This window comes from Caloenas nicobarica, chromosome 4 (assembly GCF_036013445.1).
Source record: "Caloenas nicobarica isolate bCalNic1 chromosome 4, bCalNic1.hap1, whole genome shotgun sequence".
Lineage (NCBI taxonomy): Eukaryota > Metazoa > Chordata > Aves > Columbiformes > Columbidae > Caloenas > Caloenas nicobarica.
Window position 1 is genome coordinate 16949417 of NC_088248.1, and position 27948 is coordinate 16977364.

General features: G+C 45.6%; 1 protein-coding gene across 3 annotated transcripts in view; it reads left to right on the forward strand.

The window, feature by feature from the left end:
* Positions 1-23932: 23932 nt before the first annotated feature.
* The window catches only part of PCDH10 (protocadherin 10), a 32473-nt gene continuing 28457 nt past the window's right edge, over positions 23933-27948 (forward strand). For all 3 annotated transcript variants that reach the window (XM_065633634.1, XM_065633631.1, XM_065633632.1), the window contains exon 1: positions 23933-26550. In XM_065633634.1, the coding sequence (XP_065489706.1) occupies positions 23950-26550 (2601 nt within the window). In that variant the 5' untranslated portion in view covers positions 23933-23949. The remainder of the gene's footprint in view (positions 26551-27948) is intronic.

Genomic DNA, 27948 nt, shown 5'->3' on the forward strand with positions numbered 1-27948 from the left:
GATTTACAATTTGGATTATACCCCACAAGGCTATACACAAAGGTATCCTTCCATGTGCTAATCTCCCTCTTTTGGCACAGAGATTTCACCTCTAAGATACTCCCTGGATGACAGAAAGGGCCCCACCATGGTTTTGTCCCACAAGGAGAAAGCTGAAGCCATCACTTGAGATGTATGTGTGTTTCTTATTTGGTACTACTGCAATTCAAACTCAAAAAACCCCTCATAAAACTTCAAGTATTCCTCTCTTCTGCCTCAAAAGCAGTTTCAGTCCTTACCTTACATCCTAAAAGGGCACCTTTGATTTGCCAGAAAACATTCAGAAATTCAGCTTGCTTCAGCACAGAGAATTACAGGGTACAACCCCAAGCAAATTAATAACACACCAAGACTAGAAGAAATAAGGTCACAGCGTCTTTGGCATGGTTTTGACTAGGACACTCACAGTTGGTCTAGATTCTTGTGTTAATACCTCCTTTGAAGGCACGCTTTTAATTAACTGTGGTAGAAAAAGGGGATATGCCAGGTATGGAGAGCAAGCCTCATGTTCCTCTACGCACTTAAGTTAAACAAGTGGAAAGAGTTTGGTTATATAGCATTTGTTTCATGTATTTCCTTCCAGACCACTGAAGGAATCTGAACCTGGGATACCGAGTTGATTATAGAAACAGTATCTCCATCTCTGTAGATGTCTATGGTTTTCTACTGCTCTCCACTAAGTCCACCAGCTGTCACCAAGGACTGTTGTCAAGCTTATTCTGCAACACAGGGGACCATAAAATAACAGAAGAACAAAGGAAGACGTATCTAGTTTGTCTTTCTCTAGATTATCCCAGAGATTTTACAATATAGTTCCATGTAATTTAGGTCTGTATTTGTGCATCTCTGAGTGGGCAGGCATATATTTTCTGTTGTGTTCTGGTAGGTAACTGTAAGTATTCTAAATGGTGCTCTAGAACACCCTATATTCATGTTATTAGTATATTTCTCAAAAAGATTAATTTTTCTCCACCCTTCAGTGTTAAAATTATGTTAAAAACATCTTTTTTTTTTCTAATCTTTTAAAGTAACCAGCTGCTTCCTTACAGGATCTAGTTTACCCTTCAACTGGTTACCGCTATAAAGGTATTTCTTCAAAAGACTAAAATTTCATGCCCCTTTATTTGTTGCCACTGCTATAATATTAAAACTACTTTTGTCAGTAAATGTAAACGCTACACATACATTGTCTTGAACTGGTGCAGTGAGGACAGTGTAGTACCTTTGCTTGCAGTTACACTATGAATAAAGGAGTCTGTAACTAAGAAATGGGAATAAATTATATTCAGGACATTTCAACAACACAGAGAGAGTCTAGAGATCAAAAGGTATCAAGTGTCAGTGAGGTCAGTGTCTCAGAGGGTAAATCACAATAGAAAGTTGGTTAAAAAGATCCTACAAAGTAAGCAACAGGGCATACATGCAGAGCTGTTCCTCAGGCAAACAGGTTAGATAAGCTGCTTCAAGATCCAAGCTCTTCCAATTCAGATACTGTACTCTCCATATCACAATCACTTAAAGATGACTGGAATTATAAACCCACTAATATTTTTAAAAGGTAGTTTTCCTCCTCTACCAAAGTCAAGAAGATTTAGTTGGCCAAAACCACACAGTTTAGAGCCTTACCTGTGTACAACCAAGAACAACCCTTCATAAAACAATCCTTTAAACTTAAAATGAAATTAGAAGTATTTATTATAGTTCCAAACAAGCAACTCTTGCCAAGTGGCTGTCAGATCAGAATGCTGTACAGTATACTTGACAGAAAAGCTAATGTAGTAATGAGAAACCAACCTAAGATTTAGTACTGGAATAATTCAAACACTGCCAAAAGAATCACACAATAAGTACATGCTGTAATAAGTACACGCGTTTGGGATTCTTACTCATGCATACTTAGACTCTCACAATTAAGACCCTATTGTTCCATGTGTGCCTCGATTTGAGCTTTAAGAGCTATACTTAGGCTGCCTTTAACAAAAACTAAATCTGTACCTTAAAAGAGTGGAAAAATAACTAAAAATAAGGAAGAAAAAAAAAAATCTATCAGCTCTAAATGCTCAGAACAATAAGACTGTAGAAGTATGATAGTCAAGGTACTCAACTGCTCTAATCAGTGTTATTAGGACATTTTTACACATCTAAGTAGTTTTTCTGCTTGTAATTCAAGGGCTGTCTACACAACACTTAATCCACTTCCCTTTCCACCTTGGCCCACTCCCTTTGCTTTGCCAAAATTGTGAACTAAAATACAAATACACCATACTGGTGTGAAACCAGTTAAAGTAGTAGGATTAGTCATTCTGATGCATATTCTGTTTTGCAGTGCATCTGTATTAGGCAAATGCATTTATGTTAATGTAAAGGACTTGGTTGGGACATACTATAAACTGAAAGGAAAATATAAACATTTCAGTGATTAGAACAACAAAACATCTAAAGGTGAAGCATTAAATAAGAGGACCGAGAGCCGGAAGTCAAATTAGCTTAAGGGCTTAACTACACCCCTGGAATGAAGTGGTATTCATTGTTGCAAATACAAAGCAGACTCTGACAAGTCTAATTAATGAATAGAATCCTTGTGTCTTTTACAATAGACTCTTAAACCGTTCCTACTCAGCAGGCTCAAAACGATTTCACTGGGGGGTACAGGGGCTATTGAGCTGAAATAGCAGCTGTTTTGCTCAGCTCGCCTCGCATCATACCAGAGTCCCAGGGAGTTTTGTATTGCATGCTAGCATCCCCCTGGATCCCCCTCCAAAAAGTAAACTTCACCACGATATTCAAGCAAAAAAAACTCAGGAAACAGTTCGCATCTCTACGTGAGCTGTTTAACAAACTTATGAAGATACTAAAACAAGTTTCAAGGTCTACTTTCCGCTCCCCGATCTTGCGCAGGCACACATCACTGAAGTACAGCCTCCACGCATTCACAAATTCCCATATTCATAGCTATCAAAATGGAGAGCAAGGAAGACTGTTTCATCTTTAGGTTTCCATACTCCTATCAAACATTTTCTGAACCCTGTAAAAAGTGCTAAACTAAGTCAGGTCATCTAAAGTTTATTAAAGCATCTGTGCATTCCAGAATGGAGTTCACATGTCTTGAATGCAACATTATTCAGCCAATTTAACAAGATTAGCCAGCCTGCTTTTTCCACTTTTTGTCATTTCTTCTTCCATAACAAGCTAGCTTGTAGCTAAGGGAAGCCAAGCTCTTTTAAAGCTTTATTCTTTCACAGCTACTAAAGTACAGCATTTACAACTGGGACCTATCATGTCAGAAGCACAGTTGTTTCTCACGGGTCATTCAAAGTGTGCTACACAAACCAAAAACAAGAAAATAGAAAGGAGACTGGGAAGAAAGGAAACTAATTAACAGTTCTAAATTTTAGTTAAACTCTGTTCAACCTTCTGCTTCTCAGATCCAGCTAGACAGCTAATAAGCCTCATGGAATTCTGGCTCTTAATTAACACACAATTATTTCTCCAGAAGGATTAGAAGTTTCACCAAATGCTCAAGAAGTCAGCTTCTACAGCTCAAATTAGATTACTGCCTACATCTAGTAGCAAGGGTTACTGCTCCATATTCTATTTGTAACAGATTTTTTTAAAAAATGTGATCACATCTTTAAAGGAGATAAAGGATGCCTGCATTTTCATTGCACAAATCTTCCTTCTGTGTGAGCATGTAACATTCCCAGGCAATAATTCAGACACTTGACATGAAAAGATAACAGCCATTAATGTAAGCATCCCAGTTAATATATTAACTGTTTGAAAGCAGAACAATCTGTGAATAACCACCTTTCTGAAGGCTAATCCAACATTTTATAGGCCAAGGTCTGAGAATCTCTGCTCTCTAGTAAGGAGCTGATCACAAGCAAAAAGCTAAGCAAAGCAAAACCAGTTGCACCAGCAGGTTATGCCACTAACTTCCACCAATGTGAATGATGGACCGTAATGTTCATTATGAGCTATGCAGATGGCACCTCTCCCAAGTAGTTCACTTTCTTTGTTGTCAATCAGCTCTTCCTTGACCTCTGGCTGAACACATACAGTCCATTTTAAAGCCCTGCGTCAGTTGTGTGAGCAGCATAAGGTGTGAGTTTTAAATCACAACACTGAAGCACCTGTCCCATAATGGGACAGTCAGTCCTCAGATCTCTCCCCCACCTACAGCTGTCTTCAAAGCCAGCCATCATAGTCTTCTTGTCATATATTTCTTCCTCAAAGTGTACAAGATCACAACCACCTCCTTTCCTCTAAACACACTTTCTTCCACTCCTTCTGGCTGCAACTTCATCAAGAAATAAAACAGCTCTATACCGCAAATTAATATGCATTATCTCAATATATCACTGTCCTGGTTTTGTCTGTTAGGTATTTAGCGTGCCCTATGCTGGAAAGATTTAGAAGACCAACAAATCATGCCAGCTTTAAACTTCAAACCAAAACTATGCTAAGCTAACTCATTGGCAGCAACATAGATATGGTTAGCCCTTACACCTTGTTAATAATTTTTGCTGCATGCAGAACTGTCAGTCTTTCACAGCTCCATCGTAAACCAGCTGCAAGTGGCACAGAGCTGATAGCAGCTCTTCATTGCAGAGGTGAAGGTGATCAGGCCTGACATGAAGCTCTTCAACTAGGAAAGCTGGAGCTAAGACAGGCTTACCTTCTTTTCTCTGCCTTTCATCCTCCTTGAGGTTTCTATACTACTTGCTTCCCCCTTCCTCCCCCTCTCCAAAGGAGGGCTCATCTGCTTCCAATAATGCTTATCTTGGTCTTGGCAGTCACCTCTGTGTGCATTTGTAGGACACTGCACATTTATCTTGCAACTTTGTTATTTGGATGTTTCCTATGTGTAAATACACTCATCTTTGTTGGTCACATTGCTTACATGTTGTATCTAGCTATGCCATCAGTGCTACAAAGTACTCGCATACTGTTTTTGTTAACCATCTCAGTATACTCTTATTTGGGCTCATTGCAAACCAACATTAATTACATCCTGATTAATGTAGCGTGCCTTCCTACGCCCCATGGCCCCAAACTTGCAGAGAGCAGGGTCTGTTGCAGTGGCTGTTGCCTGCTGAGCTCCTGCTTGTGGCCACCAGGTCCCTGTGTTGCCAGGGAAGCTACCAGCACGAGGCAGGTAGGTAGACAAGTGACCCACACCAAGGAGAGACCTCACCTTACCCCAGCCTGCAGAAGACATAGCCAGGGCAGAGAGAAGGAAACACACAAGAAAATTCAATAAAACAAAATTTACGTTTTTGCACAATAGCTCTGTAGGTTTAGCAAGCATCTGAAGTCAGCCCTGGGGCTGACCCTTAGAAAGGCCTATTTTCTTCTCCTCCTCCACCTTCTGCTCAACTCACATGGCCAGCAGCGAGAACTCTTTTGGCTGGCAGCAAGCAACCTCTGAGCCAGTTACTGGGGTCAAGCTCAGAGAGCCTGTACATCTAACAGGGGCTGGTAATTGTCCAACTGACACGTGGCCCAGGCCACACACAGGCAGGACAAGACACTGGCAAGCAGCAGGCTGCTAGCTGGTGGGGATGGGCACAGCCACCTGCACCAGGTCTCACTACAACTCTGTCTGGGATGTCATTAGCCCCTGTCTCCCCAGGCTGCCCTTGCCTCCCAGCCAGCTAACCAGACAAAAAACAACCAAACTAAACCAACAAACAAATAAAACAAAAAGAAACAAACACACACACACCAAAAAAACCCCACAAACCAATAGGGAAAAACATAGAGTCCTAAAAAAAAAAAAATCCAAACCAACAACAAAATCACACACAAACCAAACATGCCAGAAAATCTAGCCAAGCCAGCAGGACTCACCAGATGAGGCAGCCAACACTGAAGGTGCTGGTCAAAGATGGACAATTCAGCAACATCAAGGACCTGCTTCAGAAAGTCACAGAGGCCTAGCCCTCCCCTCCAGCTGGTGTCTACCTGGACAACAAAGCCTCTCCAGCTGCCTTATCAGGGGTGGCACTCTACCAGCTCATTAAATCCTAGATAATTCCATGTGTGTTGATCAATAAATAATTGCTTTATACATTCAAGCTGTGTATACCCCACTTGCAGAGCATTTTTTCATCTGGCTACAGGCACCTGAATAAATTAGCCCAGAAGGGGAGTGCTAACCACTTACTTGCAGTCCGGTGGCAAAAAAAAAAAAAAGTCACCTTGTCTGAGAAAGGAATTGTGTTTGGCACTTAGCCTGTCATTGTGCCCATTGGGTATTACTATACTGTTCATGTACATGCAACACAGCTGAAACTCTGGTGGGTCACCACTGCATTTTCACTTGGCCATAAAATGGGCTCCATCGGTGCTTGTCCTGACTCTGCTTCCCATGTGAAAGCAGGGTGCCAGGCTCCTCTGTGGCCCAGGTGCCTACCCAACCACTGATGCTAATACAGCACTGACCAGCCACAAAAATAAATGAAAAACCTATGCGGGGGCATGTGTAACTCAGCCACAGAGCTTGGTGTATCTGGCGTGAAGGAAGACGGACACGGGGTATATGGTTGTCACACAGAATAGAAGTAGCTACTGTGAGCTGATGGCTGCCCCCCTTTTTTTTTTTTAATATATATAGGCAAATTAAGCTCAACTTCCAGTTCTTTATTTTTAAACATTGACGAGTACCTTTATTTCATTGTATATGCATTTAAAATACTGTTCATGAAAACTTACTAGGTTTCTATAGCACATTGTGGGTGCCTTCCTATTAACATTCTTAGACTTTCCATGAAGGTGTGATTTATGGCCTTATTCTGCAACCAGCCATCGGAGGGATTTTTAATTCACTGGGACAATCTGCGTGAGTAAATGTTACTCACATACATTAGTGGTTTCCAAGTCAGGCAATTAACTTACAAATGTTTGCAGGCTCTTCCTTCATTTTTTTCATACCGTAGTCAGGCACAGTACTAATATCCAGTACTGAGTCTAATAAGATTTGCATTACCTTCTAGGGTTAATAATGAACACAGCAGGGACAAAATCAGTATCACTGTATAAACTATCATTAAACAGAGTATCTAACCATCAGCTTCATAGCGAGTGAAAAGCTCAGTGTATATAAAAATTTGTATTTGTCTACTTATCTTGTTCAAATTCTAACTTTAATATTAAGCCTTGAATTTTAAAATTGGCAACATGCAAACACATTGTGCGCAGTCAATTAAACTGAACTCTACTATTTCATGTAATTGCAGGAACTGTAAAAAACACAAGTAAAATTTGTTTCAGCCAGTTTCAAACATGTAACTTAGTTTTTTTTCATTAATTAAAAAATGTCTGAACCCATTGATTTTAAATATGGAATTCCCTGAAGAATTGGACCCTATGTATGACCACTTTAACTTCAAACCTTAATTCATACTATACGCTATAACAGTAAAATTAAATTTTACTACATTCCTCCCTTAGCAACATGCATTCATGTAGTTGAAATAATTACAGTTGTCAAATCTGAGGCATGTGTTATGTCTGGCCTAGCATATAGAAGTCTGTGGTAGAGGGTTCAAGGCTTATTCCTGCCTGGCTAACCTCGGGCACTTAGTTTAAGTGGTTGGGTGGACAAGTTGGCTCCATACAACCTGCCAAGCCAGCAAAGAGAGACAAATCCAAACCACTTAAGTCTGAAGTCACTTCCACACAAGATGAAGTGATGGCAGAATGACATTTTGGGGGAAGGAAAGGAAAAGATAAAATGTCTCTTTCATTAAGGGGGAGCCAAGTAAATGGAAATAAAACAGAAAGGGGAAAAGGACACACAAGCGATCCCAGCTCCCCACATGCTCAGGGCAACAACATCATCCGAGTACCTTGATAATCCCATCTGAATTACGCTGGGTGAAAGGGAGAAGGGCAGAGCTAGCGTCTCCTACAGTCTTCTCCCACTATGGACACATGTACCCACAGGTCGCATAAGGTAGACACGACCCAAAGTTAGATGATGTCTATGCACGGCTCTGCCCTGCACTCTTCTCTGTTAAAGCATGACGGTGGAAGGAGAAGCACCACATGAGTGCTAATTAACCTCAAAATGCACAGGCCTGCACAGTTCTGGTCTGAGAAAGCTTATTTATGGCTGAACCCCACTTGGAGTAACCTGCAGGAACCTGCAGCCACTCCAGTTTTAAAAGTAATCCTGCTGTTCTTAATGTGAACCACACACCAACACTGTCATTAATACTAGTTGGCATTTATTAGCAGTTTGAGATACAAGGCAGTCTATGGGCTTAGAAAATGTGGCCTCTTAAGGCAAGTCTCTTCAGAAAAAAAAATGAGGCAACACAGCAGAGAAATACATTGAGGATTTGCTTGCAGCTTTGTAATCTGCCTTTTCAGAGATTGGATCCATAGGTGAAATACATGGAGCAGTAAGATAAACTTTCCAGGACTAAATTTAGATCATCTTTGAATACTAAACATCTTTTGAAATACACTATTAAAATGAAATAGTTTCATAAGTACCACAATTTATCTTCCCACATAAATGAGAAGAAAATTAGTTTTAAATATCTCAGAAGCAAATTTTTTCCTCCTTCAGAATCAAATGGGGCTGAGGACTTTTTGAACAAACAAAGGGATTGACAGCGAACACCTGCAAGCATCTGTCGCCACACGCATTTCTCATTTACATCTTTATTTTTCTCCTTCTCCCTCAAAGTAATTAAAAATCTTCCTTTTGCTGGAAGGCCTGTGGGGACTCATTGCAGGGGAGTGACTCTGAGAGATGATGAGGTTCTGAGGGGGACCAGCTTCCTCTGGGTCCTCAGTCAGCATCACCTCCACTGTGTAGCAGACCTGGCAAAGCTTCCTTGGCATTGCCCCAGCAGGCAGTGGTGGCACATGAAAATGCTGTTTCCACGTCTCAGAACAGAGGTTTGCGCCTCTGCCCAAGGGCTGACTCACTCGACTGACTTCCACCCTGACTGACCCAGCCCCATTTCGTCTGTAAGAGTCAAGCTGTACTTTAGGTAAGTGCAGCTAAATTTGGGAGAGGATAATTTTATTTCTTCACGTCCACTCAATTAATCTGTTCCTGGACTGTCAGTGATAATAATTCTCCAAGAATTACCGATTAAGTCATACACTTAAAATTGTTTTCTAAAATCTCCTATTGTCATTCGAGAACTTGGACAGTGACTCTGTCATTACAGACCATCATGACATCCAAAGTAAGGTTTATGATTTTGCTTGTTCATTCACAGGACTATAAATGTAGTGGAGGTGTTACCTCTTCATATTCTACTTCTTACTTGCTAGAACTTTCCTTATCTAATTTTCCCTCTGGGATCTTTGCAAACATAAACTTCCTTATACTTTTATGATATTTTCTGCAATTCCTCCTTGTCTCCATTACTACTACTGAAACTATTCACTGTCTTTCGCTTTCCACTTTGTAAAAATGTTAAATTCCCTCCCCATGCCAAATTGTTTAAGGGCTTTCACTTCTGTCTTATATCAGATAGGCTAAAGCTCTAGTTTTCTGTTTTGCTTAACCCTAATTAAACTTCTGGCCCACATACAAATGTTGCCTATTACCTCTGTGGCAGATTTTGCTTTTGATTAATCTAGAAATACTCATTTTCCTATATATTTTGTACTAAAGGAAGTTGTCTTTAAAGATGAACAACTTTGCTCTTCAAACACTTAATCAGTGAATAACACACAGAGATGTAATCTGCTTTCATACAGCCATTCTTGCATCAATCTAGCATGAAGTATTTTGTACTACCTACAAACCAGAAGACTATTTAAGAGCATTTAACCACAATAGGACATAAATATTCCGATTACAAAATAAATAAGTGAATTGAGAGGCAAAAAATATAAGATTTTTTTTAAAAAAAAAAGGGGGGAGGGCGGGGGGATTTAATCCTGGTGTAAATCCAGCTAGTTAAACTGTAGTCTTGCTATATGGCCACCATTAGCCAACCCCTGCAGTTGCCAGATGTTTATTACAGGATATGTCTGGACAAATCTTCATTCATAAAAGCTCTTTGATACAAAGCCACTAAACTTTAAGTACCTTAACACAAAAGGAGACCTTTTAAACGGGATTTACTTGAACTTTTTATATACAAAAACAGCTGGAAAGGGAATAGAATGACAATGAAGTAAAACAATACTTACAATCAGTTAGTAAATCTCCATCTTCTTTGGGCACAAAAGCAAACTCCATACACCATCAGCACCACATACACAATATTCCTATTAAGCTCACCATTTTCTAGAAGATTAAGGACTGGATCAAAAGAACACTGAAATTGCTGGAAATCTTGCTATTTGCCTGAACAACTTTGGATCTGGTCCATACTCACTCCATAAGAACAACTGCTCGTAACAACTCAGCTTAAAGCTCTAAGAAAACAACTCTGGTTATAACCTCCATAAAATACAATAAAAAGGAACACATGCTTTCTTTCTATTTTCTTTACTTTCCATAATTTTTAAAATGGAAAGTTCCAGGATTTTTCTGCACAATATAATAAAATACATTTGGTCTGAGGAAACGAAAGGAAAATACAACAAGACATTGAAGTTTGGTTCCCTATTCTAAGATGTGTCATTATTCACAGTGAAAATAACTGCATTTTTATCCCTCAGATTGATTCTGAAACAAAAATTACTTATCAAAAATTGAGGGGACAGTGGGATGTACTTTTTCTTTCTAAAAATGTTCTCCATGTTGCTTATTCCACGATCCTGGTTCTGTATTTCTTCTATGTCCCAGCTACCTATGGGCTTTTCCTCACGATTTCACATGATCGTTTAATGCAAGGACAGATTTCTGTAACTGACAGTTTTACTCCCACTTGTATGTATGCATCTGTGTGTATATATACACATTATAGAGCAAGGCTAAAAAATGAATATAGCATCAAATGATAAAAACAAGGACCGTGATTCCAAAACATTTTAAATAAAATGTATGCTGGTTGGATACTGACCATTCTTAATTCCAGGCAAAGCTGCTACTCTTTGCAATGAGTGTCAGAAGAAGTTTCTATTGTTCCTGTAAGACGGAAAAAAAATAAAACAAAAATCATGATCAAAGAATGGTTGTCCACTGGCTGACAGAAACACACAGATTTGTAGAACAGATGAAGCCATGTCTACAGGCAGGATCTCATCTTACCCCAAGTAAATAACTCTGTGTCAAAAACTCCAGTAATTTAACTGGGACTAGAACAGATGCCAAAGTTATGTTGCTCTTATAGACAGAAAGGTTAAGCCATTTTGTAAATTTTTTTCTACCACCCTCAGAAACTGAAAGCTATTATTGCGTAATGTCACATTTGGCAACCAGATCATACTGAGGAAACCTCTATTTTAATTTTACAGCTATTTTAATAAATTTATCCTAGACTTTTTAGATTACTAATATATGATTAGCATCTTCTGTACACAAGTAGATAGATCATATATACGCTATCTTATTGTCCAGCAACAACAAGCTGGATGAGTTTCAAGTTAATCAGACAATCATAACCCTAGTAAATTAGACAGATCAAACAACATGGGACATCTACTGACTTCTTCCAAGTAAAGGCAGATGCTCCCTATGATCCAGCATACAGTGGGCAAACAGTAAACCTTGCCACTTCAAAATTAACTTATCTGTATGTTTTGAACACATTTGAATAAGCCAAACATGTTTACATTAGGCTGTATTTTGGCCACAGCTACAGAATTTTTGATGCAGCACTGGAAGCTCTAACACTGCATTTTTCATACTGCCAAACCACACCAAGTGCCTACAAAAGGTTCCCAAACTCCTGCTGTTAGAATGTCCAAACTAGACATTTCTACTTCTGCCTCATTTCATTACAGAAAGCTTTTCTCAGATTAGACTCATACACAGTAATGAAATTCAATTCCTGTATAGGACCTTCTTACTCATGGGTCTAATTAACTTTTTTCACAGGGGAGAAATCATATTATGCCCATTATACATATATAAATACTGAGGCATGGAAAAGTAAAGCAGTTCTTCCAAATCGCCACCACTAGCAAAGAAAGAACACAATCCTCAGTCTTTTAACTTTGGTACTACATCAAATGGCAACTTTTGCCTTTCCCTAAGACCACAGAAGTTCTGGAAACTCTTTTATCACAGCAATCATCTCTAGAAATTTTCAGAGCCAAATTATTACCCAGAAAGGTCATTTTGGTGGGGGGAAAAAAAATCATTAGATACGTAAATTTTTTCTAGCCCCATTTTTTGTGATTTCTCAGATTAGTATACCAAACAGACATTATCTCTCCTTTTCCCACAGAGATCACAACACAAGGTGGTTATTTATTACCTATTGAAAATTCTAAAAAAGGGGGCATTAAAACTTACAGTTTTATATATACAGCTCTGTAGAAATAGACTTCTGATGATGCTATAATTTTCTGAATTCTGGTCAAGGATTTTCAGTTAATATTCTTTGATACCACCCTGTAAGCCAATAGTTACAATGCAAAATCAATGTATACAACTATTATTTGGCTTTTCTCTCTTTGCCTGCAATAAGAACTACATTTCTGAAGCTATTTATTGGCACTTTGGTAATGCCGTAAAAGCTATTTCTTCCTTCCTAATTGTGCTTTTGTTCCTTTCTGTGCTGAGCAAAGTATGGCAAAGGGTCAAAAGTACATATCCTTTCTTTCCAGCAAATCGAATAGTATAAAGTAGTTTCCTGGTCAGCTCCAGATTCTTAGAAACTTCAAGAGTGGTGGAAACTGGGGGACACAAGTGATCCCCAGATCCTTACTGCCCAACATTACAGCACTGTGGGAGAGCTGCAGACAACTTTCTAACACATTATTCTGGAAGAGGTTTTCCCAATTAAAGCAAACAGTAGGCAACAACCAGTAATAACAATAAATTGTTCCAAAATATTCCCACTCTGCTCCTAACTCATCCTTTTACAGGAAGCAACAATTCCCTCTCACCAAGTTTCCCCCAATTACAGGGAAATCTATGAGAATCACTAAAAGCCAGAAAACTTGCAAATGCTTTTCAAGGCTAAGAAAATCCAAGCCTTCCTACAACATTTCTATCATCTTCCCACTCTACCCTAAATCACATTTACATGACTCATTCTTCCACTTTACACTTCCCACAACTTGAGTCCTTCCTGTCTTGTCTTCCTTTTCCCTCCTTTGCCTGCAAATCTCTTCACTTTCATGCTTGCCTCATGTAGAGTTATCAGAATGCCTGTGTTATATTTTTCTCCATTAAATTGATTACTTCTTTAAGTCAGCTCTCTGCCTTCTGAAGACAGACACTCCTTTCCTGACTGCACAGCAGTGCAGATTACCATGCAACAGTACGCTGCATTGCAACTTTTATCTGTCATAAGCATAGCTCATCTTTTTGCGTGGGCATTGCATTGCTTTTTTTGCAGTGCAGCTGCTGCCTCCCCCAGCTGCAGGATTTGCTGGACAATCCCTTTGAAGCTGCAGTTCTGCAGCTCACAGCTCTCTGAGCACCAAGCACAGCAAGGATGCAGAAAGGCTGCTGCTGCTAGGGAAACGATGCTCCCCCACCCCATGGGACTCGGCAGCCAGGAGGAGCAGCCACCGAGGCCATCCAGCTACCGTGCTGAGCTCCACCACAGTGGGGTAACCCTGCAGTCATGGAGGTAACATTTTGCTTTCTTGACCGACGGAGTTGATCAGCCTCTCCCAAGAGCCTGGAAGTGCATTGAATTAGAAGACATTACCTCTCACTAGAGACAGGATCGGGTTTGTATTGACCGTTGCTCCTGCTGACCTCAATTGTAGCTGCATTCCCCTCTCGCCACACACACACATCTTGCAGTACTGTCATGTCTTTTGAAGCTCAACATCAGGGTTCATGTAATTATACATAAGCGTATGTATATGTTTGCATATGCATGCATTACTTCAAAAAGATTTGCATATTAAAGCCTGCAAAATGAGAAAACACCAGTACCAAGGAAGCAGATGTGATTCAGCAGCTTGTTGTGGGCATGTTAGGGGACAGTCATGTGTGACTGCAGACTTCTTTAGTGCATATCATGCCAACCTTCCACTTCCTATAAAATTGTAATCACCTCCTGAGCTTTTCTCATTATATCCAAGTGCTTCGCAACTATTCATCTATTCATGTCAAAATACATTTTTCAATACTGTTATAGCCCCTCTTAAAACAAAGGAATGGAGGCAGACTTTATATATGTTAACACACAATAGCATATGGCATTCAACACATTTGACTATAAGATCTTTCTTTTCCGTCCTCATGCATTGTACACTGCAACAGAGGCTGCAATCCTGCAGGTGCTAACCAGCTCTGATTCAACATCAGCAGTGCTGTTCATAGTGTACACTGGTCAAACCACAAAAGCTTTCTTGGAAAGGATCTTGACCCAGAATAAGTCTGGTATCATTTGGGTCCCTTGTTCCAAATCGCAGGGCTGATGGGCAACGGAGAGGGATCTCTAACAGATCGCCACAACCTATAGGCTCATTAAAAGCAAGAACATGAGGAAGTTTCAAATCAAACATTTCTTAAGTCTGATTATGCAACTTGCATACTTTGTTGATAATATTTGCAAAGTTCTGCTGAGCGAGGCATATCATCTCTCTCCCCCATAGCTGCAAGATCCTGCTGATCAGAGCAACCTTGCAGCTGGGTGAGACAGTGCCTGCTGGGCTGGCCCAGCCCCAAGAGATCCCGACTTCAGCACAGGCTTCTGTTGAGAGACGATCTTTTGTTTTTATTTCTTAATTGAAAAACTTTAATTGTAGCAACACCAGGCCCCAACTTGCATAATGAATAGAGTGTGGACCATTGAGATCCATAGCACAGACCACTCCTGCTTCACCTAATTAAGTAACAGCTAACAGTTGTGAGCTTTGCCATATGCATATGTAAAGCCTGCTGATAAAAGGGGAATGAGAAGTTTAACAGCTTTTTGTTGTTGTTAGGCTACAGAAACTTAGGAAGCTGCTGAAAAGTCTGATAGTTACTTATGTGGTTATAGGCTGATTGCTTCTGCTCTTAAGGATAAATTTTTTTATTACTTTTTTTTTTCTGTTACCATTTGTTTCACTGCATTTACACTTTTGATCATTTCTGTCTACTTTAGTACTTGTGACCTCCTTTTTTTCTGCCATTCTTTGTGTTGTTCTATATGTATGCCTTTCTTTTTATTCTCCTGCTTCCCTACAACCAGTAGGAGTAGTGAGTATATGGATGATAAGTGTATGTATGCCTTGAATCTATATCCAGCTCTACAGAGGAGCCTGCAAAACTCTGGAAATAATTATTTCTGAGAAAAAATGTGTTTATTTTTCACAGCAATTGTGTTGAATGTATGAACTTGCACAGGTTCTGTTGTGTGGTCCAGTTACAAAGGAGGAGTGCTGAGAGGAGATGCCTCGTACAGATGTTTCAAGAACCAACTTATAAATTTCTAGGAGTGTATAAGCTGAGGCTTTTCAAGGACTTGCCACTTTGGTGCATCTTCCTGAGAATGGCAAAAAGCACTCTTGAGGCCTCTGTCTGCCAAAGTTATTCTTCCAACATGTGGAGGTGGTAAAATTTCTGAGTTGGATATTGTAATATTTTTGGCATAGACAAAATAACGTGTTTTCTTTGATTGCTGCCTCATAAATGACTAAACTGCTTTCTAGTTGGAACTTCCTCAATACTCAAATTGAGGTGGGTAACACGATGGAAAAGTTGCCCTGGACCAGCTGCAATTGAAGGAGAAAAAGCAAGCACCAGCATGTAAGGTCTTATGTGAAGATTCAACTAGAAAGATGTAGTCCTAACTATTGATAGCGAAAGTAGCTCCACCTAGAATAGCTACAAAAGTACAGATATGCACTCTCTTCCTAAGTGACTACATAATTATAACATTGTTTTTCCCACCTTCTCCTTTCCTAGTTGGTGCTATTGTTATCTGCTGTGTAGCTGCTATGATGACTCAAATGACAGAATTATGCTGGAGATTACATATATATGGAACACTGAGGCCCAAGAATGCAAATTATTCTGGGCAAACAACTTGGGGGGGGTGGGGTACAGCCAGAGGCAGGTATTTATTCTGCCAAGCACTACATGTACCGTATTATAAGAATAAAAGTTGTACGTTTTAACTACTGCTTTCAAGCTGAACCTCAAAACAAGCTATGCTTTAGTTCAAGGCTTGAACTTGCTGTTGAAAAGAAAATCAACAGAGCAATTTTCTTTGTCATGAGTAACTATATCTACCTATGACTTCGAGTGTATAATAAGAAGCTTAACAGAGTCTCGGGCAACTGGAGTTTTCCACTGCAGTTTTATCCTCATTTGCTCTAGTAATCATTCAAGCTTAGCAGTATTTGTTACATTCAGATACAGGTCAACTGTATTTCGATAAAGTTCAAAGAAATAGGTGTAGCTGATTGCATCATATCATTAAAAAAATGTATACAGAATATAATGGCTTGATGATGCCTGTCTTGATAAATGTAATAATATTTTCCTTCTCAGCTGATGCAATACCATGTTTTTATTTATGAAGTAAACTATCTTTCTGAAAATTCTAGTTAAATGACAAGTAATTTGCCTTGTTAAGAAGTATTTTGTAAAGGAATACCTTCGACAAGGTAAGCTAGATACAGGCATGTCATCTCTCTTCTGCAAGTAAATAAGTGAATGAAAAGGAACACATATTTTTGACTGATTACCTTACGTAAAGTCATTTCCATTGGTTTATACTGTATCTGCAGTGCTACAATAAATGTAACTTCAGGATTGTGAGATCTGCCACTAATTAACAGGTTATAAATAATGAGACTTGAGGCAAGGAATTGGGCCAAATGTATGTTGGTTAGTGTAAGCCTCATATACAGAAGTGAGACTGTTTAGAAGTGACTAGGACTTTAGTTGCTCCGATCTGGACACTGTAAAGAGGCCTGGTTGCTAGAAAATTTTGATAGCTTTACAATGGGATTTCTTATAGTTATCTCAATGCTGACCTGAATCAGCTAAACCCACAATGCATTAAAACAGGCTGGGATGTTTGTTTTTGCAATAAACACGATGCTAGGCTCAGCCTGAAGGCTGAAGAAGGTGGGATAATAGCAATGGATTGCACCAATCTACTGTTCCAGACTGAGCAGCCTCTTGCTGCTTGAGTGGTCTCTCTAAAATCTGTGTGAATGTTCAGGGGTAAAGAAAAGGAGGCAGAAGCTGGTCTTAAGAAACCCCTATAGGATATGCATCTGCTATCATTCTGTTGCAAACTGTGGTACATCCACTGCAATACTTATTCAGAAAGACTCCTGGCACCTTCTGGAAAGGGTCCATCATATCTGATCACTAATGCAGTACAGAGCTTGTAATGAAGTAATACTTTATCTTCATTCATTAAACCAGCTGTCTAAGGTCATAAACACAATGAATTGTTTTTATCACCAGGAGTCCTCCCGTAAGTGTGAGGATGATGATTAACATCGTATCTACAGTTCTGCTTACATTTGCAACCTCACAACAGATGCTTGGCTCCAGGGCTGTTTAAAAGCCATCAGAAAATGTCTTGCTCACTAGTGACCTCTGCAAGAACTTTGGTGGCTGCTACATCGATCTGACCCAAGGAGTGCTCCTCAGGCAAACATGAAGGCAGACTTTTTTTTTTTTTATTGATTAGCCAAATGGTCTAGCCTTCCTGTTTTGTCTCCTCATTGGCAATTAAGGAAGAAATCCATTGAGGGAGTGGTGGCAGTGAACCTTTCTCTCTGACACAAATAACCTTAATCAGGCCTCTTAGTTAATTTCTGAAATTGTTCTATATCGACCTCTGTTTGAAGCAGGATTTTCATTCTATGGCCCTATCAGTAAAATACACACATCTTCCTGTTAGCAAAGCAGGCTTTTTCTAATGGTGACATCTTTTACTTCTTATTTACAATCCTAATCACATCGTTGATTCCAGTAATCTTTCCTGCACTAAGAGCTCTTGTTAATTTTCTCGAAGGAGAATCTGGGTGCATATTGTTGGGGTTGCGGCTTTTTTTTTTTTTTAAACCCAGATAATTAAAATTAAACCAAGTAATGACAAGTTGGGAGATGGGGGGAAGGGACTGTAGAGAGAAAAGGGGGGTGAGGGGAGGTGGATGTGCTATTCTCAATGTGATTTAACATCTAGATAGCAAGGAGGCCATTATGTTTCCCAGACTAAAACTGCGACTGATACTTAAAATAGAACCAGAAGATCATTTCTAGTGATCCAACTAAACAATGCAGATTAGCTTTCTATACCCAAAACTAAGATTGTCCACATTATGAAAGTGATTGTTCAATCCAAAACACAGCATTTAGGCATTTTCTTACTTGTGTAACTCCTTTTGTGTCAGAACAATGGAAATATGTCACTTGTGTAATGAGAAATGAAGCATTTCCTCAGCTCTTCCCCAGTAACCATTGATTTAAGGTGTCCCCAAATGAATGCATTAATCCTCTAGCTCCATCTTCCCCAGCTCTGTTCTACACAGTTTCACGAAAGGGCAGGTCTTGCTTGTCCTTCTTAATGTCAAGTGATATTTTAGTTTGGGAACCATCGAAAAAATATAGAATATTCATAGATTATGTCACTATGACTGCATTGCTACTCTGTGATGATGACCAAAGGAACTTGGTCGTGGGAGGGGAAGCCCTGGCCTTGGGGCACTAATGCAGGCTGAATCTAGGGCTAAGAATCTCCCCCGTTTGAGAGCTCTTCCTCCCCTTTTGCACACACACTCAGTTTTGTGTATTAATTTATTCTCCCAGCATGTGTCAGTTAAATACAAAGTTCTTAATCTTTAAGAAAATCTGTGAGATTAGTTAGATGGAGATGCTAGGGTAGTTCTGGTTGAGCAGGAGTACTATTTATCATATGTTCTCCTTGCTAGAAAATGCCTCTCTGTACTTGGGGTGCCAAAGAGGCACGTGAGGATTTTGGCAAGGAGGAAAGGTTTGACTTACCCAGGTGCTATCTCCGTCAGCATGGTGGATTTACAAACCTGATGTCATGTATTTACATCTCTAAATCACAGCATGGAGCGAAATGCAGCGATATGAAAGATTAGTCTTCATTTGGCGAAGTAACTGCCAAATTAAATGATGACAGATGGAAAAACTAAAAGCCACGGTGTCAGGGGTGCAATGATAGCCCTCTGCTTTAGCAAGAGGTAAGTACATAAACCTCAGCTGGTGCCCGCAGAAGATATGCGTCCAGTTTGAAGACAGCCCTCGGACTTTTTATTTAATCAATACCCCCTATCGAAGAGAGCAGCAGCATACGGCATTAGAACTAAACCAGTGTTATTAGAAAATGATATACTGCACATTAGGATGTATAATTCATGTCACCTTCATTTGCTCAGACCGTCGTGAAAATCCATAAATCATTTTCTCGTTCATGTATTGCCTAAGTGCAATTTGTCATTCTGCATTAGAGGGCTGCCTCAGATCATCGGCGCTTTTAATTCACTGCTCAGGGTTTAACACACCGCCGGCACGGCGGGTGTCGGCGGAGCCTGCGGAGGAGCCAAGCGCTGCTTGTGGCCGCTTTACACAAAACAGACACCCGGGTGCGCTGTGAAACGCGCCGGGGGGGGGCGAGTGGGGATCGGGCCGTCCCGGAGCTGCGCCCGCAGCCAGCGCCCGGCCGGCCGGAGGGAAGGGGGGAGGCAGCTCTCCCTGAGCTTATACATGTGTATGAATATACACATATATTCCCGCGTGGTTATTGCCCCGTGTTACAAAAGCGTCGCGTGGGTGTCGCGCCTCGAGCGCGCGTGGGGAGCGCCCCGACACCGCCTTCGCGGTGAGGCGGAGATGTGCCGCGCCGGCAGCCCGGATCCCCGCCTACTCCCCTTACCTCCGGCCGCCGGGGACGGTTTCGGTCACGGCCCCGGGCAGACGTCCCTCCGCTTCCGAGGTCCCACGGGTTTCGCCTGTCGCGCCCGGGCTGCCCGTGTTTCTCGAAGGCAAGAGAAACAGCCATTCCCGGGGCTCCTGCGGTGGGGAAGGTTTAGAGACGGGCCGCCTGGGGTCACGTTAAATCACAGGAACGGGCCGTTTTTCTAAAGGCAGGTTAACACCCCGGGCCCTTGCACCGGATTGCAAGAAAGACGCGAACTCTGTTATCTGTGTTTTAAGTTGGTGGCAGCGCACAGAAAGATGAACAAATGGTTGCGCTTCTGCATGCAAAGGCAACACAGCGAGCTCCCATCCGCATCCAACAGAAAGCAGCAGCAAGGGTTTTTCTGATGAAATCCATTTTATTGGAAAACACCCACCGAAATCGACCCGCCGACTCTACTTAGCTCTGCTATAAGCGCTGAAGGGTGGGCGGGGGGGCTGAGAAGGAAAAGATGTTATTTGGGGTGGCATTTCCCTGCCTTCCGCGCCGGCGGGCAATACCGGTGGCTTCCCCCGCACAATCGCACGGTTGTTGCTTTTCTGCCTCTCCCCCTCCCGCGGCGAGGCAGCACCGTGTGCCGCTAGACCGGACTTTAAAGCCGCCGTCGCCGCAGCCGCACAGTCGCTTGCGGACGTGACCGTGGCAACGAGAGAGCTGCGGCCGGCGCAGACCCCCGCGCCCGCGGGAAGCGCGCACGGGCGCGCACTCGTCCCGCGGGGGCGGAAGGGAGTGTGCGGGTGAATGGAGGCAGGATTAGTGGGCTCAGGGCCGGGAGGCGGGAGCGCAGGGGCTGCGATAGCGGGTACGAAAGCCCCGGTCCCCGCGGACCGGAGGCGGTGCCGCCGCCCGAGCGCAGTGCGCCGCTGCCGCCGCTAGGAGGCGCTCGCCGCCCGCGATTGCGGCCGGGCGGCCGCTGGCGGGGGGGGCGAGCGGGGCCGCCGGTGGCCGGGGCCTCCCGGGCACGCTGCCGCCTGCGCGGGGGCTGGCAGCGCCGGGCGCGGAGAGGGCAGCGCCGGGCGCGGAGAGGCCACCGCCGCCACGCTGGACGCCGAATCCGACGCCCTGAGGCGTCGCCGCCGGCGGCCCGAAGCGCAGCACGAGGCACCACGGCTGTGCCCCGCGGGAGCTCGGGAGGGGCGGGGCGGGGGGGCTGGTGCCGCTCATCGATCTGGCAGCGTTGGCCGCAAGCGGGTGCGCCGTAACTTGCTTCGCACGGGTCCCCCGCGGGGGGGCCCTTTCACAAGCTGCCGTCCCGGCACCGGACCCCGGCGTGACGCCGAGATCGGTTTGGTCGCGGCGGCGTGAGCTTGGCTATGCCCCCGCTTCAGGTCACCGCGGCCGGCAGTCCCGGGATCCGCTCCCCGGGGAGGGCGAGGGCAGGCGGCGGTGAGCAGCGACACTGCCAGGCGGGTACGAGCGCGCACGAAGGCGAATATGGTTTTGGTACACGTACAAGTTTCGGAATGTGAAGTCCTGTGTTTCTTCAACAGGAAATGCATCCGAGCATGTAGTTTATTGAAATGTATGGAAGGAGCCACCACTTATCAGCTGATTAAAGATGGGGTCACGAGTCGCTGGTCTTCAAAGCAGAAGCTGCTCCCACCTACCTGCTTTGTGATGTTCTCTAGAAACAATAAAATGACGTTTTGGGGAGGAGAAAAAAAAAAAAGCAAGAGTTACGAGTATTTAATCCTTTTTGCTTTTACCTTATTCACTTTCTAAAGTTACGGACATGTATCTCCAGTTGTAAAAAGCCAACGGCATGGGACACTAACATTACTACGGGTTACATCTGCGAACACCTGTCTCGAAATTTACCGCTCGTTTCACAGAAATGCATTCATCAAAAACATGTTAGTGGAGCACTTGACGTGCTATAGACACTATTGGTAGAACCGACTTTATTTAGCACAGGGCTGTCTTCTCGCTGAGGGAAAAGCGGAAGGAAAATGTCCTGCTGCTGTGTGAGACATACGGATACTCGGTCTCGCTTACTGAAGTGCGCGAGCTTGGAAGTTGCAGCGAGCACCGACACTCAGTATTGGAGTATTTCACTTGAAAATAAACAAATCAGTGGCTGTGAGCCTCTGCCGACTCTTCCTGCCTAATCGTTCCCCTCCCTCCCCCCCACCCAGTGATGCACTTCCCTGCCCCCTTCCGCCACCCGAAGTAGCTAGTGACGGAATATTTGACCGCTTTCCCTTGTACCCGAAGTCTCCTGTTACATTAGTGGAAATTCAAAAGTGTAAATTGGGAAAAATTGGTGCAGGCTTATGATACTTTAAATTGGCTGGAGCTGGAAACACTGTACAGACGTATGATGGAAAGTTACATTTTCTCCACTGTCAAACAAACTAATTAGCTAAGGTAGCCCATGAGGGAGGGTGGGGAGAATAATCTCAAGTTTCCCTTGTTTATACTTTTTCTAAAAATGCAACTGCTCCCGGTCTAGGATAGGAAAGTTAGTAGCTGGTGGAAACTCCCTCTCCAAGGAGACGCTTGTTTATGATTACCCGTGTGCGCGCTGGTAAGAGGTGGTTTCCCTACCCAGCGACTGCGGCGGGGGAATAACCACTCTCGGAGGCAGGCAGGGAGGAAGGGAGGCAGGGAGGGAGGCAGGCAAGCAGGGCAGCAGGCAGGGAGGCAAGCAAGCAGAGAGTTAGGCAGCGAAGCAGGCAGGCATTCCCCAGCAGCGCCTCGGGAGCTGCCTGGCTTTGCCTGCGCTGTGCGACCCAAGCTCCCTCTGCCTGCCTGCGCGTTCTCCCATCTATGATGCAGCCTAGTTGACGTACGCCACGGCCAATAGAGTGCCGCCCCCGGGGGTGTTGCTGCCAGCTGATTGGTTGGCAGGAGCTGAGCGCTGCGCAAAAACAGAAAAGCCGAGCGCTGCCGGCTCAGAAACTGCCGGCAGAGATCAGAGGAGCCGGAGCCAGGACCGGAGCTGGGACGGGAGGCGAGCGGCGGCGGCGGCGGCGGCAGCAGCAGCAGCAGCAGCAGCAGCAGCAAGCAGAGACAGACACAGAGAGAGAAAAAGAGGGGCTAGATGCAAAAGCAGCAAGAGAGGAAAAAAACCGATCAGCACATCCATAAAAAGCAGTGATGATGATGATGAACATAATAATAGCAATAACAGAAGAAAATCAAAGACTATCACTAGAAGAGACAAAAATCTAAAACCTTTAAATAAAAAGAGGAAATCCCAGAAAAATCAAGGAATGAAAGTTTTGGGTAGCAAAGCTGTTCGCTGCCTTTTTTGATATGAAATCTTTCTGCGGTTTATATATTTTTTTTTAATTTCGCGGTTTTCTGCCGTTTTCTTGCATCTAAAGAGGGCATGTCCACCGGCTCCTCCAGCGGCATCTACCCCTCCAGCTCCCACCAGGAAGACAAACCGAGGACAGTCTTGAAATATAAAAATTTCCTCCCTGGGATTTGCTGCTGCTGCTGCCTCCGCCGCCACTGCTGCTGCCGCGGTGCAGTGCCAAGACTCTCGGAATAAATAAAAGCGGGCTACTGTGTATCTCTAGATGCATCCAGCTAATAGCTATTATTAGTTGGCCATTTATTTCGAAGATCACAGATGAAGTGGGGACGCCTGTCTTCTTCATTTGGTCAGCGTGTGAAACAATAATACTCGTAAAAAAAAAAAAAAGGAAGGAGATGGGGGAGAAAAAAATCCTACCATGAATCAGAAGAAATAATATCTAGCACCCCCGTAAATCAACCTCCTTCTCTTTCCTTCCCCCTCCCCCGATCCCTCTCTCTCCACACGCTCGCAGGGGCGGACACACACACGCGCGCACACACAGAGACATACACACACACAGAGACAGACACGCAGAGGCACACACACTGTACTGTGTATTTTCGGAGGAGGTGGTAGTGGTAGAGGCTTTTGGAAGAGGAGGAAGAGGTGGTGTTGGCGGGGGGGGGGAATCTACTTCCCCATTTGGAGATGATTGTGCTATTCCTCTTTGCCTTGCTCTGGATGGTGGAGGGGGCCCTTTGCCAGCTCCATTACACGGTGCAAGAAGAGCAGGAGCATGGCACGTTCGTGGGGAATATCGCCGAGGACCTGGGCTTGGACATTACAAAACTTTCGGCTCGCCGCTTCCAGACGGCGCCCAACTCCCGCAGCCCTTACCTGGAACTCAACCTGGAGACCGGGGTGCTCTACGTGAATGAGAAGATCGACCGGGAGCAGATCTGCAAGCAGAGCCCCTCCTGCCTGCTGCACCTGGAGGTCTTCCTAGAGAACCCCCTCGAGCTGTTCCGAGTGGAGATCGAGGTGCTGGACATCAACGACAATCCGCCCTCCTTCCCGGAGCCCGACCTCACCGTGGAGATCTCGGAGAGCGCCACGCCGGGCACCCGCTTCCCCCTGGAGAGCGCGTTCGACCCCGACGTGGGCACCAACTCGCTGCGCACCTACGAGATCACCCCCAACAGCTACTTCTCTCTCGACGTGCAGACGCAGGGGGACGGCAACCGCTTCGCCGAGCTGGTGCTGGACAAGCCCCTGGACCGGGAGCAGCAAGCGGTGCACCGCTACGTGCTGACCGCAGTGGACGGCGGGCAGCCCCAGCAGCGCACCGGTACCGCCCTGCTCACCATCAGGGTGCTGGACTCCAATGACAACGTCCCCGCCTTCGAGCAGCCCGTCTACACTGTGTCCCTGCCGGAGAACTCGCCGCCGGGAACCCTGGTGCTGCAGCTCAACGCCACCGACCCCGATGAGGGCCAAAACGGCGAGGTGATCTACTCCTTCAGCAGCCACATCTCGGCCCGCGCCCGGGAGCTCTTCGGCATCGCGCCGCGCACTGGGCGGCTGGAGGTGAGCGGCGAGCTGGACTACGAGGAAAGTAGCGTGTACCAAGTGTACGTGCAAGCCAAGGACCTGGGACCCAACGCCGTGCCAGCGCACTGCAAGGTGCTGGTGCGGGTACTGGACGCCAACGACAACGCGCCCGAGATCAGCTTCTCCACCGTCAAGGAGGCGGTGAGCGAGGCGGCGGCGCCGGGTACCGTGGTCGCCCTCTTCAGCGTCTCGGACCGTGACTCAGAGGAGAACGGGCAGGTGCAGTGCGAGCTGCTGCAGGGTGACGTGCCTTTCCGCCTCAAGAGCTCCTTCAAGAACTACTACACCATCGTCACCGAGGGGCCGCTGGACCGCGAGCAGGCAGGCGGCGACGCCTACACCCTCACCGTGGTGGCCCGGGACCGCGGCGAGCCGCCGCTGAGCACCAGCAAGTCCATCCAGGTGCGGGTGAGCGACGTGAACGACAACGCGCCGCGCTTCAGCCAGCCCGTCTACCAGGTCTACGTGAGCGAGAACAACGTGCCCGGAGCCTACATCTACGCCGTCAGCGCCACCGACCGGGACCAGGGCGCCAACGCCCAGCTCGCCTACTCCATCCTGGAGAGCCAGATCCAGGGCATGTCCGTCTTCACCTACGTCTCCATCAACTCCGAGAACGGCTTCCTCTACGCCCTCCGCTCCTTCGACTATGAGCAGCTCAAAGAGTTCAGCTTCCAGGTGGAGGCCCGCGACGCCGGCGAGGAGCCGCAGCCGCTGGCCAGCAATGCCACCGTCAACATCATCGTGGTGGACCAGAACGACAACGCCCCCGCCATCGTCAGCCCCCTGCCCGGCCGCAACGGCACCCCGGCGCGGGAGGCGCTGCCCCGCGGCGCCGAGCCGGGCTACCTGGTGAGCCGGGTGGCGGCGGTGGACGCCGACGACGGGGAGAACGCCCGCCTCACCTACAGCATCGTGCGGGGCAACGAGGCCAGCCTCTTCCGCATGGACTGGCGCACAGGGGAGCTGCGGACGGCGCGCAGGGTGCCGGCCAAGCGCGACCCCCAGCGCCCCTACGAGCTGGTCATCGAGGTGCGGGACCACGGGCAGCCGCCGCTCTCCTCAACCGCCGCCATCCAGGTGGTGCTGGTGGACGGCGCGGCCGAGCGGCCCGGCGGCGGCGGTGGCCTGGGCGCGGGGGCGGGCGCGGGGGGCGGCGGTGGCAGCGGCTCCGGTGAACATCGCCCCAGCCGCTCCGGGGGGGACACCTCCCTCGACCTCACTCTCATCCTCATCATCGCTCTGGGCTCCGTCTCCTTCATCTTCCTGCTGGCCATGATCGTGCTGGCCGTGCGCTGCCAGAAGGAGAAGAAGCTCAACATCTACACCTGCCTGGCCAGCGACTGCTGCCTGGGCTGCTGCTGCTGTTGCCCCTGCTGCAGCCGCCAGGCGCGGGCCCGCAAGAAGAAGCTCAGCAAGTCGGACATCATGCTGGTGCAGAGCTCCAACGTGCCCAGCAACCCGGCCCAGGTGCCGGTGGAGGAGTCGGGCAGCTTCGGCTCCCACCACCACAACCAGAACTACTGCTACCAGGTCTGCCTCACCCCCGAGTCCGCCAAGACCGACCTGATGTTCCTCAAGCCCTGCAGCCCTTCCCGCAGCACCGACGCGGAGCACAACCCCTGCGGGGCCATCGTGACCGGCTACGCCGACCAGCAGCCAGACATCATCTCCAACGGCAGCATTTTGTCCAGCGAGGTAAGGCCCGCGCGCCTGGCCCCCCTGCCCCGCCCCGCCCCGCGCGCCGTGCCTTTAGGGGCCGTTAGGGACCGTTGGGCGGCCGTTGCGGGCCGGCCGTGCCCTGCCGCTGCACCGCGGGCTCTCCCTAAGCCCCACTTCGTTTTCCCGTAGTCTCCCGAAGCTCCCTCCCCTCTTCTCCCGGAGGGGAAGGCACTTCGCCTCCCTTCCTCCCTCTTTCCCCTTTAATTCATTTGTCCGCCGCCTCAGTCCTCGTTGGCCTCCGATATTTGGGACGCTTCAGCGGCAGGGGAGGCAGAGGTGAGTGTGGGCAGCCCGCCCCCCGCCTCGCCGAACCGCTGGCTCCCTCTCACCCGGGCGGCCGCCCAGGAGCGGCTCAGAAACTGTTGCAGCCAAGGGCTTCTTCCCCCTCCCCCCCACTTCTCCCATCCCCCAGCCCCACCGCCCCCGCCGTGGCTCTGAACGAAGCTGGGCCCGCCCGGGAGCATCGGGGCGCAGAGAGACTCGCGAGTCTTTCGCTGCAGGCGACTCGCCTGGGGTTTGCGGGAAAGCGGGTTTGTGTGTGTTACTGCTTTTCGCAGAGTCGCTGCAGCCAACAGTAGTGAAATGATGTGAAGTGGGATCACAGGGTTTTCTGAAGCAACATTTTAAAACCACGGTTTTTTCCTCCTGAAATTTTTGCATGTGCAAGTAAAGCTTTGGGTGAACCCCACTCCGGGACTGCGAAAATCTCTGCAGCTAGCAGGAACTTTAATTAATTTGTGAATTAGGGTTTATCAATTGACTTTTCTTTATCTGAACAGCTCTTTATAACCCAAAGCTGAGTTCACAAAGGAAAGTATCGGGAGTTTCCATGAAATTATATGCAGAGACTTAAAATCCTCTCCTGTTAGATATGATGCCCATATTATCTTATGTGTAGAGAATTTCTATCAAAGCATATACCATGCCATAGTGCTCCCCTGTTAGTAATTTTCTGCTGGGTTAGCTCATACATGCACTCTGTACCTCTCTGCTTGTGCACTAATGAAAACAAGGCGTTTGTTCCCTCTTGGCATGAATACTGAAACCTGAATGCTGTCCAGTCTGGCTGAAGTGGTTTGAATGATATTTCCTAAAGCATTAAGTTTTGCACTAAAATGTCTAATATTGGCTTGTGAGGTTGAACTTCCCTCAAAATGTCTATAAAACTGTCTTCTGTTGCCTTTTGTAAGGACTCGAAGGTCTCTCGATGTATTTTCTTCCTTAGGGTGCAATAACTGTACTGTCTACTCCTATTTTTATACACTGAAATCAAAACCAGGCTGAAAACTAGATTACAATAAGTTTTCTCTCAAACTAAGTAGTGCGCAATTCTAGAAATAGTTCTGTTGATTTTTGTGGGAGTCCTTGTGATGC